This window comes from Trichechus manatus, unplaced genomic scaffold (assembly GCF_000243295.1).
Source record: "Trichechus manatus latirostris isolate Lorelei unplaced genomic scaffold, TriManLat1.0 scaffold00154, whole genome shotgun sequence".
Classification (NCBI taxonomy): Eukaryota; Metazoa; Chordata; class Mammalia; order Sirenia; family Trichechidae; genus Trichechus; species Trichechus manatus.
The window spans coordinates 5002301-5017587 of record NW_004444090.1 but is presented as its reverse complement, the minus strand read 5'-3'; the positions used below and the strand labels follow the sequence as shown (position 1 = coordinate 5017587).

Below are 15287 nucleotides of genomic sequence, written 5' to 3'. Positions count from 1 at the left end.
ATGAAGGACTCACTTTGACATGTCCCTTCCCTCCCACCCACCAGATTGTTAATGAAGCTGCCAAGTATCGCTATCGTTCTGGGGATCTTTTTAATTGTGGAAGCCTCACTATCCGGGCTCCCTGGGGCTGTGTCGGCCATGGGGCTCTTTATCATTCTCAGAGTCCTGAAGCTTTTTTTGCGCACTGTCCAGGAATCAAGGTATAATCATTTATGCACTTTATTTGATATCTGTTTAATGTTTCAATTTTGATTGATTTTATTAATATTAACTAACATGCTTATTGGGAGGGGAGAAAAACAGGATCTTTGGAATTTATGTGAACTTAATTGCATTTAACGAAGAGAGTGTGGCATTTTCTTTAGATCAGCTCTCCAGTGTTCAGTTTCCTAGAACATTCTCCTTGAAGTAGCACTAGCATTCAATTCATTTCAAATTTCTTGAAATGATTTCATAGACTTCTAAGACTAAGACTGAGAACATAGCTGTTTTTCCATCCCCCTTTTTCAAAGCTCTGTTTCTTTCTAATGTGTCTCTTGGTTAGCTGATTCTGGGGTGATTTAAAAGAATCTGCTGTTTAGTCAATATTTGCCTTAAAATCAGAGTGATAGTGCTTTAGTCTATTTTCTTACTTTTCAAATAGACTAAGAGAAGACTTTGTTGCCTAGGTGTGTTTTTCACCCCTGAGTAAGAAATACTTCCTCTAATAATTGATTTTGAAGCATTCCCCTTTTATAGACTGCTTTCCATAATAGCTTAGGTCTTTTGATAATAAAAATGTTTTGAAAATTTTGTGTCTTATTTTTACATTTTCTTCTCTGTTTCTATTTACTGAAGAGCTTTCTGCAGAATCATGGAAACCCACAACATATGTCCACCCAAAGGTGTATGGTTTTTTTTTTTGTGTGTGTGACAACATGAATTAGTTGTGAACATACACTTTAGTCTTAATTGTTTTTTTCTACCAGATCAAAGTCATAAAGTTTTTCTTAGCTGGGTAGAGGTTACATCATTTTTCAGTGTAAGATAGAAGTGGTAGATTGGGACAGAAGCCACATTCCAGGCAATAGTTACTTTTTGTGTTTGAGATGAACATTGTTTCATAATGAATGTTTATAACGTTACCCAGTGTTTTTAAGAACATGCCTCTTCTTCAATCCCCTACTTTCTCTTTCTTTTGTTTTCATCTCAAATAAAAACACACATGAAGTACAGAGGGCTAAAAAATAAACAGATGAAGAAAAACTAAAAAAAAATAGGAACGTAAGATAAAGCAATGTGTTCAGCAGTATTTATAGAAAATGCAATAATGAGATTTGTGCTTCTGTTTTATTTTTTAATAAAAATCCTTCAATAAAAATGGCACAAAAATGACTTTGAAATCCAAATGTATTCAAAGAAGCTCATTTGAGTTTTCATAATAAATCCAGGTTTATTTTAATGATAACATTTTCTATGTAATAATTGTGCTTTACAGTCTTTTAAATTTTTAATACTTTTAAAAGTAAATTTAAAATACTTTATAGAATTATTCAACACTCATTAAAAAGTAGATACCAGTTTGCGATTTGAGGCAACGTGGTATGGAAGTCAAGAGCACAAGCCCTGGCATCAGTCAGAACTGAGTGAGAATCCCTGGTCTACCACATACTGTTACCTTGAGTGAGTTACTTGATCACTCTTTAAGCCTCAGTCTCTTTATTTCTAAAATGAGGAAAATAAGAATAGCTACCTCATGGGGTTGCTATGAAAAATAGATGAATTAATCGACATAGAGTGCTTGGCCCAGTCAACACATGTGCCACTTGCTGTCATTATCATCTTCCTCATTATCACCTTCCTTCTCAAGAAGGTTCTGGAGTCCCTTTCCTATCAGCTGGAAGTGTGGCATAACCACACTTTTCTTTTTGCTCTACCATAGCTGGACATTATAATGCCTGATCATAAAATTCTGTGCATTAGTTTCTCCTGAAGTAATGAAGATCATATTTTTCATGGGAAAGGAGGAGTTTTTAGTATATTAAAATTGGAGAAAAGGGTTGCGCCCGTTGAAAATAGGAAGAGAGTAGTAGTAGAAGAGATTTTTAAAAAATTTATATGTACATATAGGAAGATATTGACCATTTTATTTTTGTTTTGATGAATGCTACTTGTGTATTCCTTTAATTTTTTTACGTATGCAAGCTTAGCCCCTTAAGGGAAGAACAGTACCTTAGTTTTCAAGACATAGTAGGCATCTGATAAATATTTGTTGAACTCATGGAATTTTTTGGCTAAAACATATTTCTACTTTTGATTAGTAAAGATTGGTTATTTAAGAACCAATACTTATAAGTGAGTTTACTGGGATTTGTTTCAATTAAATTTGTCTTAAAAAAATCTGTTTTTGCAGGTGGTTGTGCCCAGAAGCCCTTTCCAGGCCAAGGGACTTCTTTTGTCATGCATTGAGGATAAGAATCCCTGTATATTTTTTGAACCTAAAATACTTTACAGGGCAGCAGGTAAAGGTTTCCTTTATTTTATATTTGTGAATATATTTACATGCTTTGTTTTTCACAGTTTAAAAAATTATGACTTTTTCCCCTAAAATCTGGATTTGTATTTCCCATGTTAAAAATAAATATTCTGATTGATTTGTTCTATATTTAGTATGTCCTCAGGTGTAAATTCTGTGTTAAATTTAGGGAAAAATCCATCTAGTCATTTTATATTTTGATTGTGGAAACAAAGAAGCATTGTGAACTGGTAGCAAGACCACAGGACTATGTTTACTAAGCACATAGTACGTGCTTAGTAAATGTGGATTGGATGAAACTAGACTTTTCTGACTATATGTTATATAGTTTTGACTTTGGACTACATAAATGTTTTACTTCATTAAAAATTACATGAAAAAGAACAAAAGAGCAAACAGTAAAAGCAACAGGAGGTGGAAGTTGTTTACCCTTTGGCCCATAGTTCACTTCGAGCAGTCTATTTCAGAGGCAGTGTGTCAATTTAACTGAGCTGGAACTACATTTCCCAGAATTTACTCCTCTGCATAGTTCTGGGTTACCATGGTCCATAAGAGACATTCCATAGGAGATTTAGAAACAGCAGTCATATTCTTTTTTTGGGGCATCTCATTGGGTGGAGCAGGAGCAGGACCTGCAGCTCCTCAAGCTCCTTCCAGACCTTTTCCTTGAGCTTCCCTCACTCCCAGGCCAGGTGTGTATTTAGCTCCATGGAGGATGCCAGATTTTCCTGCATGTCATCCTTACCATTGAAGTTGGAAGTTCAGAGTTGGTGAAAAGACAGACATGAATGTCGTTTGGGTTTGTTTATCCTAGCAGGTTCTAGTTTGTCCTTGCGCTCCCCTACTTCGCATCCACCTTCCCTTCTTGACAGCCTGCCTGGCCCTATAAACTTCAGCTACAGTACCAAATTCTGCCACAGTTGCTATATCCATAGGACGAATTATACTGCAGATATTTAAAGGAATGAGGCAGATCTCTACGTACTACTGTATCAGTAAGGCTTTGAATAGAGAAGCAAAACCACTAGATGATATAACAAGGAATATATTATATGCATTTGGCCATATGCAATTATAGGAGCTGGTTAATTGGTCTATGAGAGGTTGTTGATTTATGTTTGGGGCTTTTATAATAGAGAAATATATTATAAAATATCCGCAGATATTTTAGAAATATTCACAGGAAAATCTTAAAAAGAAAAATGATACCTCAGGAAATAAGTTCTAAAGAAGAGACAACCAAATGCCCCATGAAAATGAAAAGATGTTCAAACTCATTAGTGCTTAGGAAAGTGCAAGTTAGGACTATAAGATATATTTTAATACCCTTAGACTGACAACAGTTAAGGATTTGGGCAATACTAAATTTTGACAAGGATGTGCAGTAGCCAGAACTCTCATTTATTGCTGCGGAGAAAGTAAATTGATATAGCTGCTAGGAAAACAGTTTGTCAATAGTTCACAATTATTTAATAATGTGAACATGTAGTTAGCCAAGCAATTAGAAAGTTTTTTTATAAATGTAGTCAAAAACAGGTATAAGAATATTCATAGAAGAATTGTTGCTAATGGCAAAAACTTGAAACACCTCAGATGTTTACTCTCAATAGAACGTATAAATAAATTGTGTGTGTTATATTCATACAATGGGATATTATATAGCAGAGAAAATGAATGACCTATAGCTTATGCATCTGCCTAGATGAATTTTAAAAAGATAATATTAAGTAAAAGAAACAAGTCACAGAAGACTACAGACAGTATGATTCCATTTATAAACGGTTGCCAAACAAGCCAAACTAAATAAAGGATATTCCTTAGGGATATATACATGTATGATAAGATGATAAAGGAAAGTAAGGGAAGGATTAACACAAAACTTAGGATATTGGTTTCCTCTGGGAAGAGGAGAAGGATACTATTGAGGAGGGGCCTTGTGTAGTATTGATAAGTTTTACTTAAAATGGGTTATAGTTAGGTAGGGTCCCTTTTTTAAATCATTATTCTTAAAACGCTACTAATACGTATTGTAAACATATCATTTTTGTTCCCAATCTGTTTTCTACAATCAGTCAAATGGCCCCCAGGGAAGCTGGGAAATGTAGGGAGGCACAAGGAGTATTTGGTGAGCATTCATGTTTACTACCTTAACTATAGATATATTTCACAATTAAACAAAAATTTAAAAAGTAATTGTTTCTGGTTTTTAAAAGTTCTCTTGAATACAATTAATGCAGTTTGGGATAAAACAGTAAGGCTGTTTGTAATTTCAAAATCTAACTATATTAAAATTACATTAAGATTTTTTGGCAATTAGAAAATTTAGAAGACATAGATAGAACTATAGAGTAGATAAAGAGTAGCTATCTCTACTATAGCTCTACTATCTATACTATAGAGTAGGTATCACTCTTTTATACCTTAAAATTTTTTCCTAAATTTAATTAATATTTAATATTAAGTGTGTCTGTTGAGTGTTCTATCCTCTTCCCCTTCTCTTTAAACTCCATAAGAAAAGCAAGTCTAGTCTTAAACTTTGTTTCATTTTGCTTATTGGAAATTTGCGACTGCAGACATTTTTGAAAACAAGGAAATAGAGATAAGTGTGTTTCCTAATAACATTCATTACTAGAATTTTGCTGACTGAGAAGTGGTTCCTTCGCATATTTTTGCCACTCTATGTATCATCTGAACTAGATTGATACAGTAGGAAATATTTGAAGAAAGCATCACCTCTTACTTGCTGTTCCATTCTTGCAGCATCATAGCATCAGGAAGAAATACTATTTACCCAAATCTGGAGTATTTTTCTATACATAATTCCTGAAATAAAGATAATTAGGAAGCTAATTTATAAAAAACAAAACAAAACAAAAAACCAAATCAGTTGCCATTGAGTCAATTACAACTCATAGCGACCCTGTAGGACAGAGTAGAATACTCCATGGGTTTCCAAGAGTGGCTGGCGGATTCGAACTGTCGACCTTTTGGTTAGCAGCTATAGCTCACTGTAGCTCTTAATCACTGCACCACCAGGAAGCTAAAGTACTACGCATCTAAAATTTTTAACTTGTTAACCCTAAGAGTTTTCCCCTAATGTATAGGTTTTGTCTTTATTGCCGTTTCTGTGTCACTTATATTACTAAATCCTGTTCAAGAATAATTCAGTTATGGAGGTAAATGGTTATTCAAGGCTTTAACTGGTAGTTGTAGCACACAGCTCTCCCTCTTTAGTTAATCTTTGCAGTATCTTTGTCCTTTATCTTTGTAAACATATTTTACCCATGGAGATTGCTCTTACCCTAATCTATGTAGTTCATAAGGGGCTGCCACAATAAGCTGCAGCCTTTCATAACTTAATATAAATTGTACCTTTGTCCCAGTGGCTGAGGTAATAGCCCCATCTGTTTATACATAATATAAAAATAGTACTTACCTCATGAAGTTGTTGAGAGGATTGAGAGACTCTATGTGTGTATTTGGCTGGTCTTTAGGCATTTATTGAACACTTAGTGCTAGACACAGTGATATATTGCATAGACATATGGACTGTTTTATTTACTCCTCACAACAGCCTTCAGAATTTTGTTATTATCACCATTTTACCGATGAGGGACCTGGGGATTAGGGAGGCAACTTGCACAAAGGCACATAGCCAGAATTCAAACCCAGTCTGTCTCTAGAGTCATATATGGCACAGATGTTTCCCTTTAATCCTCACAAAAGCCCCATGAGGTGGCGTTATCCCCTTTTCAGACAAGGAAACTGAAATTTAGAGAGCTTAAGAAACTTGCTCAGACTCACACAGGTTATACGTGGTAGAGTTAGGGTTTAAATCAAAGTGTTCTGATCCCAGAGGCTGCCCTCTTTCAAACATTACCCTGTTTTGCATCTTATTTTAGTATTGTTAAATGGAGGGGATAAATGCAGTACAGCTTTCTCTGGTGTCATAGTTTTATGCTAAGAAATATGTTGTTGTGTGTTGTCGAGTTGATTACGACTCATATCGACCCCATGTGACAGAGTAGAACTGCCCCACAAGGTTTTCTGGGCTGTGTGTAATCTTTACTGGGGCAGATTGCCAGGTCTTTTCTCCCATGGAACCGCTGGTGGGTTTGAACTGCCGACCTTTCGATTAGCAGCCCCGAGCTTAACCACTGCACCACTGCCTGTTTTTTTATTTTCCCATAGAAGTCACACAATCTACTTTTTACTGAATGGAAATAAACGTGCTATCAATCCGAGTTTGAGTGGTGCAAGAAGTTTGTCATCGGCTGCTAGCCTAAAGGTTGATGGTTGGAACCTACCCTCTGGCCCTTGCATTAAGTCAGTGCATCCCATGTGTTGTGTATAGTCCAATATATACTGCATTAACTTCTCCACTGGATAAGATTAATTCACTTATTTAAAAGTTTTAAAAACTACACATATCAGAGTCCAGTGTATCACAGATGGTGTTTGGAAGCCCATGTTCCGTGCGGTCATTAAAGGACCCAGGTCCCTTTCATCCTGTGACATTGCCGTTTTCAACATGTGGCCTGTAAAGATTGCTGTAAAGAGAAAAAGAGAGGAGAGTCACTACTGGGCAACTTTATGAGCCTAGGTCTGGAATCGGCATATGACAGTATTCCATTGGCCAGAACTTGTCACATGCTCCAACTAGGTGGAAAGGCAGCTGGGAAATGTAGTCTTCCTGTGTTTTGAGGGGAAATGTAGTAATTTGATGAATTCACAGCATTACTGCTGTCACAGCTCTCCAACCTCATCACTTCTGGGCTTGGTGCCCTTGTATGTACTGTTCTGTGTTTAAACTTCTGTGCTGTGGTGACTCTCCTACATGTCCAGTCTACAAAATTTAGAAATGATTTCTTTCAGTTCAACTATTAGTTTTATAAACTACAAAGATGAAAATAAAAAAATAGGTAAGTAATACATTCTTTATGTGGCAGTTTTCTTGACTGTTTTTAAACTTAATTTTGAGTATATAACAAATAGATATAAAACTTCTGAATTTAAAAGGAAAAAGAAACTAAGTAACATTTTTTATTTCCTGATTATTTATTGTACTTGTGTCATTTAAATATAATTGAACTTTTAAAAAATGGCAGAGGGATATTTAGTATAGATAGATAAGGAGTAGCAATCTAGACAGTATAAAAAACACACAAAATGGTTATGATTCAAAAAGAGAACGAGTAGCGTGGCATTATCAGTTATAGGCATCTTGTGGATAAGCTATTCTTACAAATCTTTTGAACTTTTCAGTTTTATTTAATTGAATGTTACGTGACATCAGTGATGTTGAAGTAAATGTAGCTTTTGTCTGTGGTTATAACGAGAAATCGAGTAGACTAAAAGCCTTGCACTGCCTTATTTCCAGGATTCAAATTACTCTTTCAGGCAAAAATAGGCCACACTGATCTTGAGGATTTAAAAAAAAAATTTTTTTTAGTAAATACACTAGTTATATGTGAATTCATACGTTCTGGAGAGAAAAAAAATGATTTGCTAGGTAGCTTTTGAATGGTAGAAGATTTAAAAAAATTTTTTTTCAAACCATCAGTGCCAGTAGAAGAGAGGAATTAGTGTTTTAAATTTGTTCTGCTTGGCATTATTAAGCAGATTATTTTTGTGCAGGCTAGTACATTTAAAGCCAGGTACACTCACACAAGAACAAGTTGGATTTATTAATGAGAGAAAATTTAATTCATTTGTTTGACTTTTCGGTTAGTTTTTAAAATTAAAATAATACTTGTATAGAATTTAAAAAGTCAAATAATGCCAGTCTTGTAACTAAAAATAGCAATTCTCTGCCTCACCCTTACCAAAGCCATGGTTCTCTCTCCACAGGCAACCAGTTTCAATTCTGTTAACAATTTTTTCTGATCTTTATCACTGTATTTGTAAATAGTATGTTTATACTGCTTTTTAAAGATTTTAGGTATTATTATTATTTTAAGTTCTTGCTAGGGAGGAGGAGAATTTTGCGCTTTTATGCCACCTTCCCTTGTCTACCGTGTGCCTACCTCCCCGATCTCAACATGTCCAAACTTCTCCCAATGTCTTCATGGAGTTATAGTGTGATTTCTAGTCAGATCATTATTTATGTTTTCATTGCTACGACCATGTCAGTATTATTCACAGCTGAGCCAATATATAATGATTTATATCCTGAAAGCTGGGAATATTTGTAAGATATTTAACTTGAGAATAATAAGAATAAAAACTTTGTGATTTTTTTGTGTATTAGAATTTTGCTCATTGTATTTTTTAAACATCTTTTTCTGTATTCTGTCATCATAAAAAGTGCCTTGGCCAGTTTATTAGATGCCTGTCTTGAAACACCTGAATCTCAAGAGATTAATGTTATATGGAATATAACCATTTTATCTATGCCCACTGATTGGTTGTCATCAAGAGCTGCAGTTAATCTATTATTTGTAAATAGTACATAACAAGTTTTTTTTTTCCAAATAGAAAACACTGTAACCTTTTTTTCTGTTCTTAGTACCATCACTGTAATGATTCTTTTCCAAGAACATGGTTGTCTCAATTTGTTCATACTTCTTTTATGTCTATTAATAAAATTTTATAGGTATTTTCATTAGGTTTGGCAGCACATTTGTTGTTTGGGTTATTCCTAGATGTTTTATGATTTTGTTGCTGTTATGGGTAGGAACTTTTTTTCCATTACATGTTCTAATTGGTTATTACTGGCATATAGATAATCTGTCGATTTTTGTATGTTGACATTGCATTTGGAAACCTTACTCAATTCCCTAATAGTATTTTGGTTAATTATCTTGGATTTTCTAGGTGGACAATCTTATCCTCTCTACCTAATAATAGTGTCTTAGTTATCTAGTGCTGCTATAACAGAAATACCACAAGCTGATGGCTTTAACAAAGAAATTTATTCTCTAGTATTCTCTATAGTAGGCTAGAGGTACAAATTCAGGGTGTCAGCTCCAGGGGAAGGCTCTCTCTCTCTGTTGGCTCTGGAGGAAGGTCCTTGTCATCAATCTTCCCTTGGTCTAGGAGCTTCTCTGCTCCCGGCACTGCTTTCTTGGTGGGATGAGATCCCTCTCTGCTCCCTTACCTTTCCTTTTATCTCTTGAGAGATAAAAGGTGGTGCAGGCCACACCCCAGGGAAACTGGCTTTACATTGGATTAGGGATGTGACCTGGATAAGGGTGTTACATCCCACCTAATCCTCTTTAACATAATCTAATCTTGCCTCATTAACCATAGGCAGAGATTAGGATTTATAACCCATAGGAAAAATTACAACAATCACAAAATGGAGGACAACCACACGGTACTGGGAATCATCGCCTAACCAAGTTGACATATTTTTGGGAGACACAGTTCAATCTATGACAGATAGTTATATTTGTTTATTTCCAATAATTGATAAGAGGAGACATTTTTATGTTTTTTCTTATTTTATTAAAAATGTGTCTCATCCTTTCTTAAGTAGGGTTCTGGTCGGTATTCTTATCAAGTTAAGGAAGTTTCTTTTTGTTTTTAGCTTACTTAGAGATCCTGTCCTTCCACCTTCCCCAGGGTATTGAATTGTATCAAATTCTTTTCAGGTATTTGATGAGATGATTATACTCTCCTGATGAGGTAAATTTTATCAACATATTTCCTAATGCTGAATAAAACCTTGCATTTCTGGGATAAATTCTAGTTGATCGTGATACATTATTCTTTCAGCATATTGTTGGATTCAGTTTGAAGATTTTTTTAAAAGAGATTCTTATCTATGTTAACATATGCATTTGGCTTATAGTTTTCTTCCTTCACTACCCTTGTCTGATTTTAGAATCAGAGTTATGCTAGTCTTGTAGAATGAACTGGTAAGTTGACTTTATTTTTCTGTGCTCCAGACTGGAGTAAATAACTAGGAATTATCTGTTTCGTATCCTGGGTGGCACAAATGGATGATGTGCTTGACTGCTAACCAAAAGGTTGAAGGTTCAAGTCCGCTCAGAGATGCCTTGAAGAAAGGCCTGGCGATATAATTCTGAAAAATCAGCCATTGGAAATGCTGTTGTGCACAGTTCTACTCGGACACATATGGGGTCACCATGAGTTGGAATTGACTGGACGGCTACTTTTTTTTTTTTTATATTATATAATGTTTACTATGATTTGCTTGTAAAAGTGTCTACCTCTGTAGTGCCTTTTAGGGACAGATCTTTGAGTTCCTTTTCAGTGTCTTTTATGGTTATTTTTGTACTACCTATGCTTGAATAAATGTTGGTAATTTATATTTTTGGAGAAAATCATACATGTCTTCTATATTTTATAATTTATTAGTGTAACATTTTCTTTGTGGTATCATTTAATTGAGTGAGTTAATAAATATAAGTATTTAGAATGGTGCTTGACATATAGTAAGTGCTCAATAAGTGTTAGTAGTGTCTCACAAGCTGTTATTGTTATTAAGAGCCCTGGTGGTGCAATCGGTAAGCACTTGGCTGCTAACTGAAAGGTTGGCGGTTCGAACCCACCCAGCAGCTCCATGGGAGAAAGACCTGGTGATCTAGTTCCATAAAGATTACAGCCTCGGAAACCCTATGGGGGCAGTTCTACTCTTGTCATGTGGGGTCACTATGAGTTGAAAATTGACTTGACGACACCGAACAACAACAACATTTTTATTATTACTATTTACACATCCCCAATGAGTTATTTCAGTATTAACACCCTTAAGCATAAGTCTTTGTTCAGAATGTTGCGGCATGAGAACAACTCAAAAGGAGTGTTCTAACTCAGGACAGAGAGGAGTAAAGATTTTGTAGAGCTTTTGCAAAAGGGGTCATTTGATGTGCAGCCAGTTTCAGGACTAGTTGGTCCAAAAGTGTTCTCTGAAGAGGGAGGAATTGTTCTTGCAGTTTAGCAACCATTGGTTGGGCAATTCAGGTTTAGCAAGGGGACGGGGAAGGGACAGTTGCTGTGTCTAAGGTCATAGACCACCAAACCATTCAAACCCACTGCCGTCGAGTGGATTCCTACTCATAAGTGACCCTATAGGACAGAGTAGAACTGCCCCGTAGGGTTTCCAAGGCTGTAATCTTTATGGTAGGAGACTGTCACATCTTTCTCCCACAGGGCAGCTGGTGGGTTAGAACCACTGACCTTTCGGTTGGCAGCTGAGTGCTTTAACCACTGTGCCACCAGGGCTTCTATGAGGGCCACAGTAGGACATTTTTAGTCTTTCAGGGAATTCTTACAGATCTGTTAAAATGACTTACAACATATCCTAGCATATTTAGAAATGCATTGTGTCATGTTAAGTCAAGCCAGAGTCTTCCACTTTTTGAGTGCAGGCAGTTTCCTAATGTATTCCTAAAAATGTATAAAAAATAATATGTCTGAAAGTCAAAGATTGGTTTACATTTAATAAGGAGTTTCATTGCAAGAGAACTAAAAGTATTATAAAATCCCCAACTGAACCTCACCTTTTATACATAGTTGTCAGTGATAACAGTTTGCAACGTTTCATATGTATCTTTAATTTAATTTTTTATTTTCCCTTTGAATTGAACAGTTCAACTGGCTTAAATGTCTAATTGAGGTTAAAGATGTACTGTGTGCAGTATACCAGATGATTTCTTTCTGGGTTGCAATGTTACAAAATTTTCTTTGGTAGGATCAGTGTTTTTGTTTTTCACTTATATTTATAAAGCAATAAAGGCAAATAAACTAAAAATTCTGATAGTATAGAAACATTGCTATACAGGCAATTATATTAACACTGCCAAAACTAAACTGTCGGCAAGCAGATAGAGATGTGTTGACTTGACATTTTCATAGTTAACCCATAGAATTCCAAATTTGGAATACAAGGCATACAAAAGCCCTTTAGGGGTTCTCATCTACAATGTAAAACAAGTGTGTGTTGAGCAAAAGTTTAAGATATGACAGTTGAAGTCCGCTTATACTAGTAGGTTAGATAGATAGGAAGCAATAAATTCTTAAGGCCATTAGGTTGTTTAGTAATTTTGATAAGCTTATAATAAATATTAACCAAATTTTATAAACTATCAGCTTCATAACAATTACAGTTGGGAAAACTTTCTTAATAATTTCCTAATAATTTTAATAAAAACTTAATAATTTTATTAATTTCAGCATATCAGTGGTATACTTGAATTCACAAATTCTACCTAATTTGTATTTGTATCTCTAGTACCTAATATAGATAGAGGGATTTGAAATGATTGTTAAATAAATTAATGATATTTGACTTTCTTAAATTATGGATGACAAATTTTGGTTTCTGGCTAATATAAGTACACCTACAGTCTGTCATAATTTGGTTGTTATTATTTATGATTTGATATAAAGGAATCTATGTAATAGAAAAACAAATTTCTAATGGAGGAGTGGTACATAGAAATGTACAGAGGCAGACATGGGGTGATATATGTGTGGAGATTTTTTAAAAATACTGGCTTTATGGAATATAAAGCCAATTTAGTATATAAAAAGTTAATTTGAAAAATGGAGTGAATTGCTGGAGGTCGGTGAGAGAATACCAGATTTAATACATGATTGTTTTGAGGGAAGAGAATAATTATTTATTTGATCTTAAGATTGTGTTTTTAATTTTTAAACAATGTGGCAAGCATAATATCCCTTTCTTAAAATATGCAATATTGCTGCTATGAATTTTTAAGGCATGTGGTGAGGTTCAGGCTTGCTATGTGCTCATATTTAATCTTTTCTACTGAAGTCCACCTTGGTAGAGTTCTACACAACAAAGTGTAGTGGTTGAGATCGTGGAGCCCGGAGTCACTACTTAAAGTATCTTATAACTTTAACCGATGTACTTAATGTCTCTATGCCTCAGTTTCTTTTTCTGTAGAATTAGGATAAATCTAATATCAATTACATTGAGTTATTATGAGGAAGAAATGAGCCGATGCATTCAAAATGCTTATAATAGTGCCTGGTATGTAGAAAGGCCTCAATAAATATTAGCTTTTTTTGATTGTGGTTAACATACTGATGTGTCCTTTATCTCTTGTCAAAGGTGACTTTTTCCTCTCTTAAATGTTATTTACAATGTAAATCTGCTGTGTAGTTTTCAGTTGGCTCTCCTTCCCACACTTGCCCTTCTGTGTTCTCTCTTACTGGGGTTGGAAACTAGTAAACTGTATTTCCCTGACCCCCTTGCTAGCTGAGTTCCAGGTAGATTCTGTTATTGAGCAGCACTTGCACTAGTTTAGAAACCAGGAAGAAGGTAGACACCACTGTGTCTGGTAGCAGCAGTTCATGAGACTCTGCTCTGCAGTAGTGGTTACTGTCTCACAGCGTTGATGTCAGCAGCATTAGTGACAGGGACCTTAGTGGGGACCGTTCTACTCAGTAGCAGCCGCTAGCAGTTCCAGCAGTGTTAGCGGCTCCTGTGGGCTCTTAGATCCAGCCCAGAGGCCATAGCTGCTTCCTGATCTCTGGGTTGCACTCTTTCACCATTGCTGCTCCAGCTCTTCCAACATCTTTGTAACAGATTCCCTGAATAAAATTGTTTGAGAGATTTCTTATTTTTCTGATTGTCTGCAGTTTGATATAGTCAACAGCTACTGTTCAGTGTTAGACATGCAGTGATGAGTTTTGCAGTCTAACAAATGTATCATGTAGTCTTTCTTACATGTAAAAGAATTGTCTTTTGTTGATGTGCTTCAGAGACTTTTGCTGCCTATTCTCTACCTTTAGGAAGTCAGTGGACAAAAGCTAATACTTTGATTCTAGTGGGAATTGTAATTTCTTAGGGGTAATATTGTATTTAGCTTGAAGAGAGGACGTATTTTGACTTTAGAAAACTGAGGGTCTTAGAGTACTAAAAGCATGATGTAAAAAATATAACAAACCTTAAAGTCATCCATCTCATACAAGATACTATATCTCATTGATTTTAAGATGCTCATTTCCTTCTCACTTTAACATCTTGAAACTGGAATGTGGCTTAAAATCAATGGCATTTTTGCGATTATCTCATCCAGTGGCCAGTAGTTGACATTACCTGCTCATGCACAAATATCAACGTCATAAGTTAGCACAAATACCTACAGAATGGTTATCCACAGCTTGGAATAACTTTCAATCAATAAAAGAATGATTGCTGAGCTAGCTTGAGAGCCAGCACCAATCTTTTAATTCTTTTATGTATTCATCTAAAAAAATGCTGCATCGCCAATGTGCTTGATGATACAGAAAACGATATTCTGTGGAGAAATGTGTCCACGTGGTGATTATTGGGAGCCTGTATGGACAGGATGAATTGGCATAAATGATGGCTCTCAAGCTAGCTCAGCAATCATTCTTTTATTTATTGAAAGCTACTCCAAGCTGTAGATACTCATTCTGTAGGTACTTTGACTCCTACTTCCAAAGGTGGTTAAATTATTGGGACTCCTCACTTTCATGCCCTTCTACTTCGCCACAACCATTTGGAACCTTGTTTAAAAAGTCCTCTGGTATCTCTGGAATTCTATTCCAAGCTGTGGTGTCCAGACACACCAGAGGACCACTCCTAACAATGAGGTTCTGCATGGTTTGTCTTCTTATTAGGTGGCATTTCCGTGAGGGTGTGGAGCATTTTTATAGATTTTTTTTTTTCACATTACTTGGAGAGTGAGACAAATATTGTTAATAGTATATTGATTTGATGTTTCTAATGTAGACTGTTATCTTTTAGATTTTTAGTAATTTAATGTGAAGAAGTAAGGGCAAGATTGGTCACGACTGTGTTTGGGGG

At 35.4% G+C, this 15287-nt stretch overlaps 1 protein-coding gene across 2 annotated transcripts in view; it reads left to right on the top strand.

The window, feature by feature from the left end:
• Window positions 1–15287, top strand: part of BCKDHB (branched chain keto acid dehydrogenase E1 subunit beta) — a 273664-nt gene that overhangs the window by 75111 nt on the left and 183266 nt on the right. For both annotated transcript variants that reach the window (XM_004386058.3, XM_023740397.1), the window contains exons 5-6: window positions 45–200; window positions 2393–2501. In XM_004386058.3, the coding sequence (XP_004386115.1) occupies window positions 45–200; window positions 2393–2501 (265 nt within the window). The remainder of the gene's footprint in view (window positions 1–44; window positions 201–2392; window positions 2502–15287) is intronic.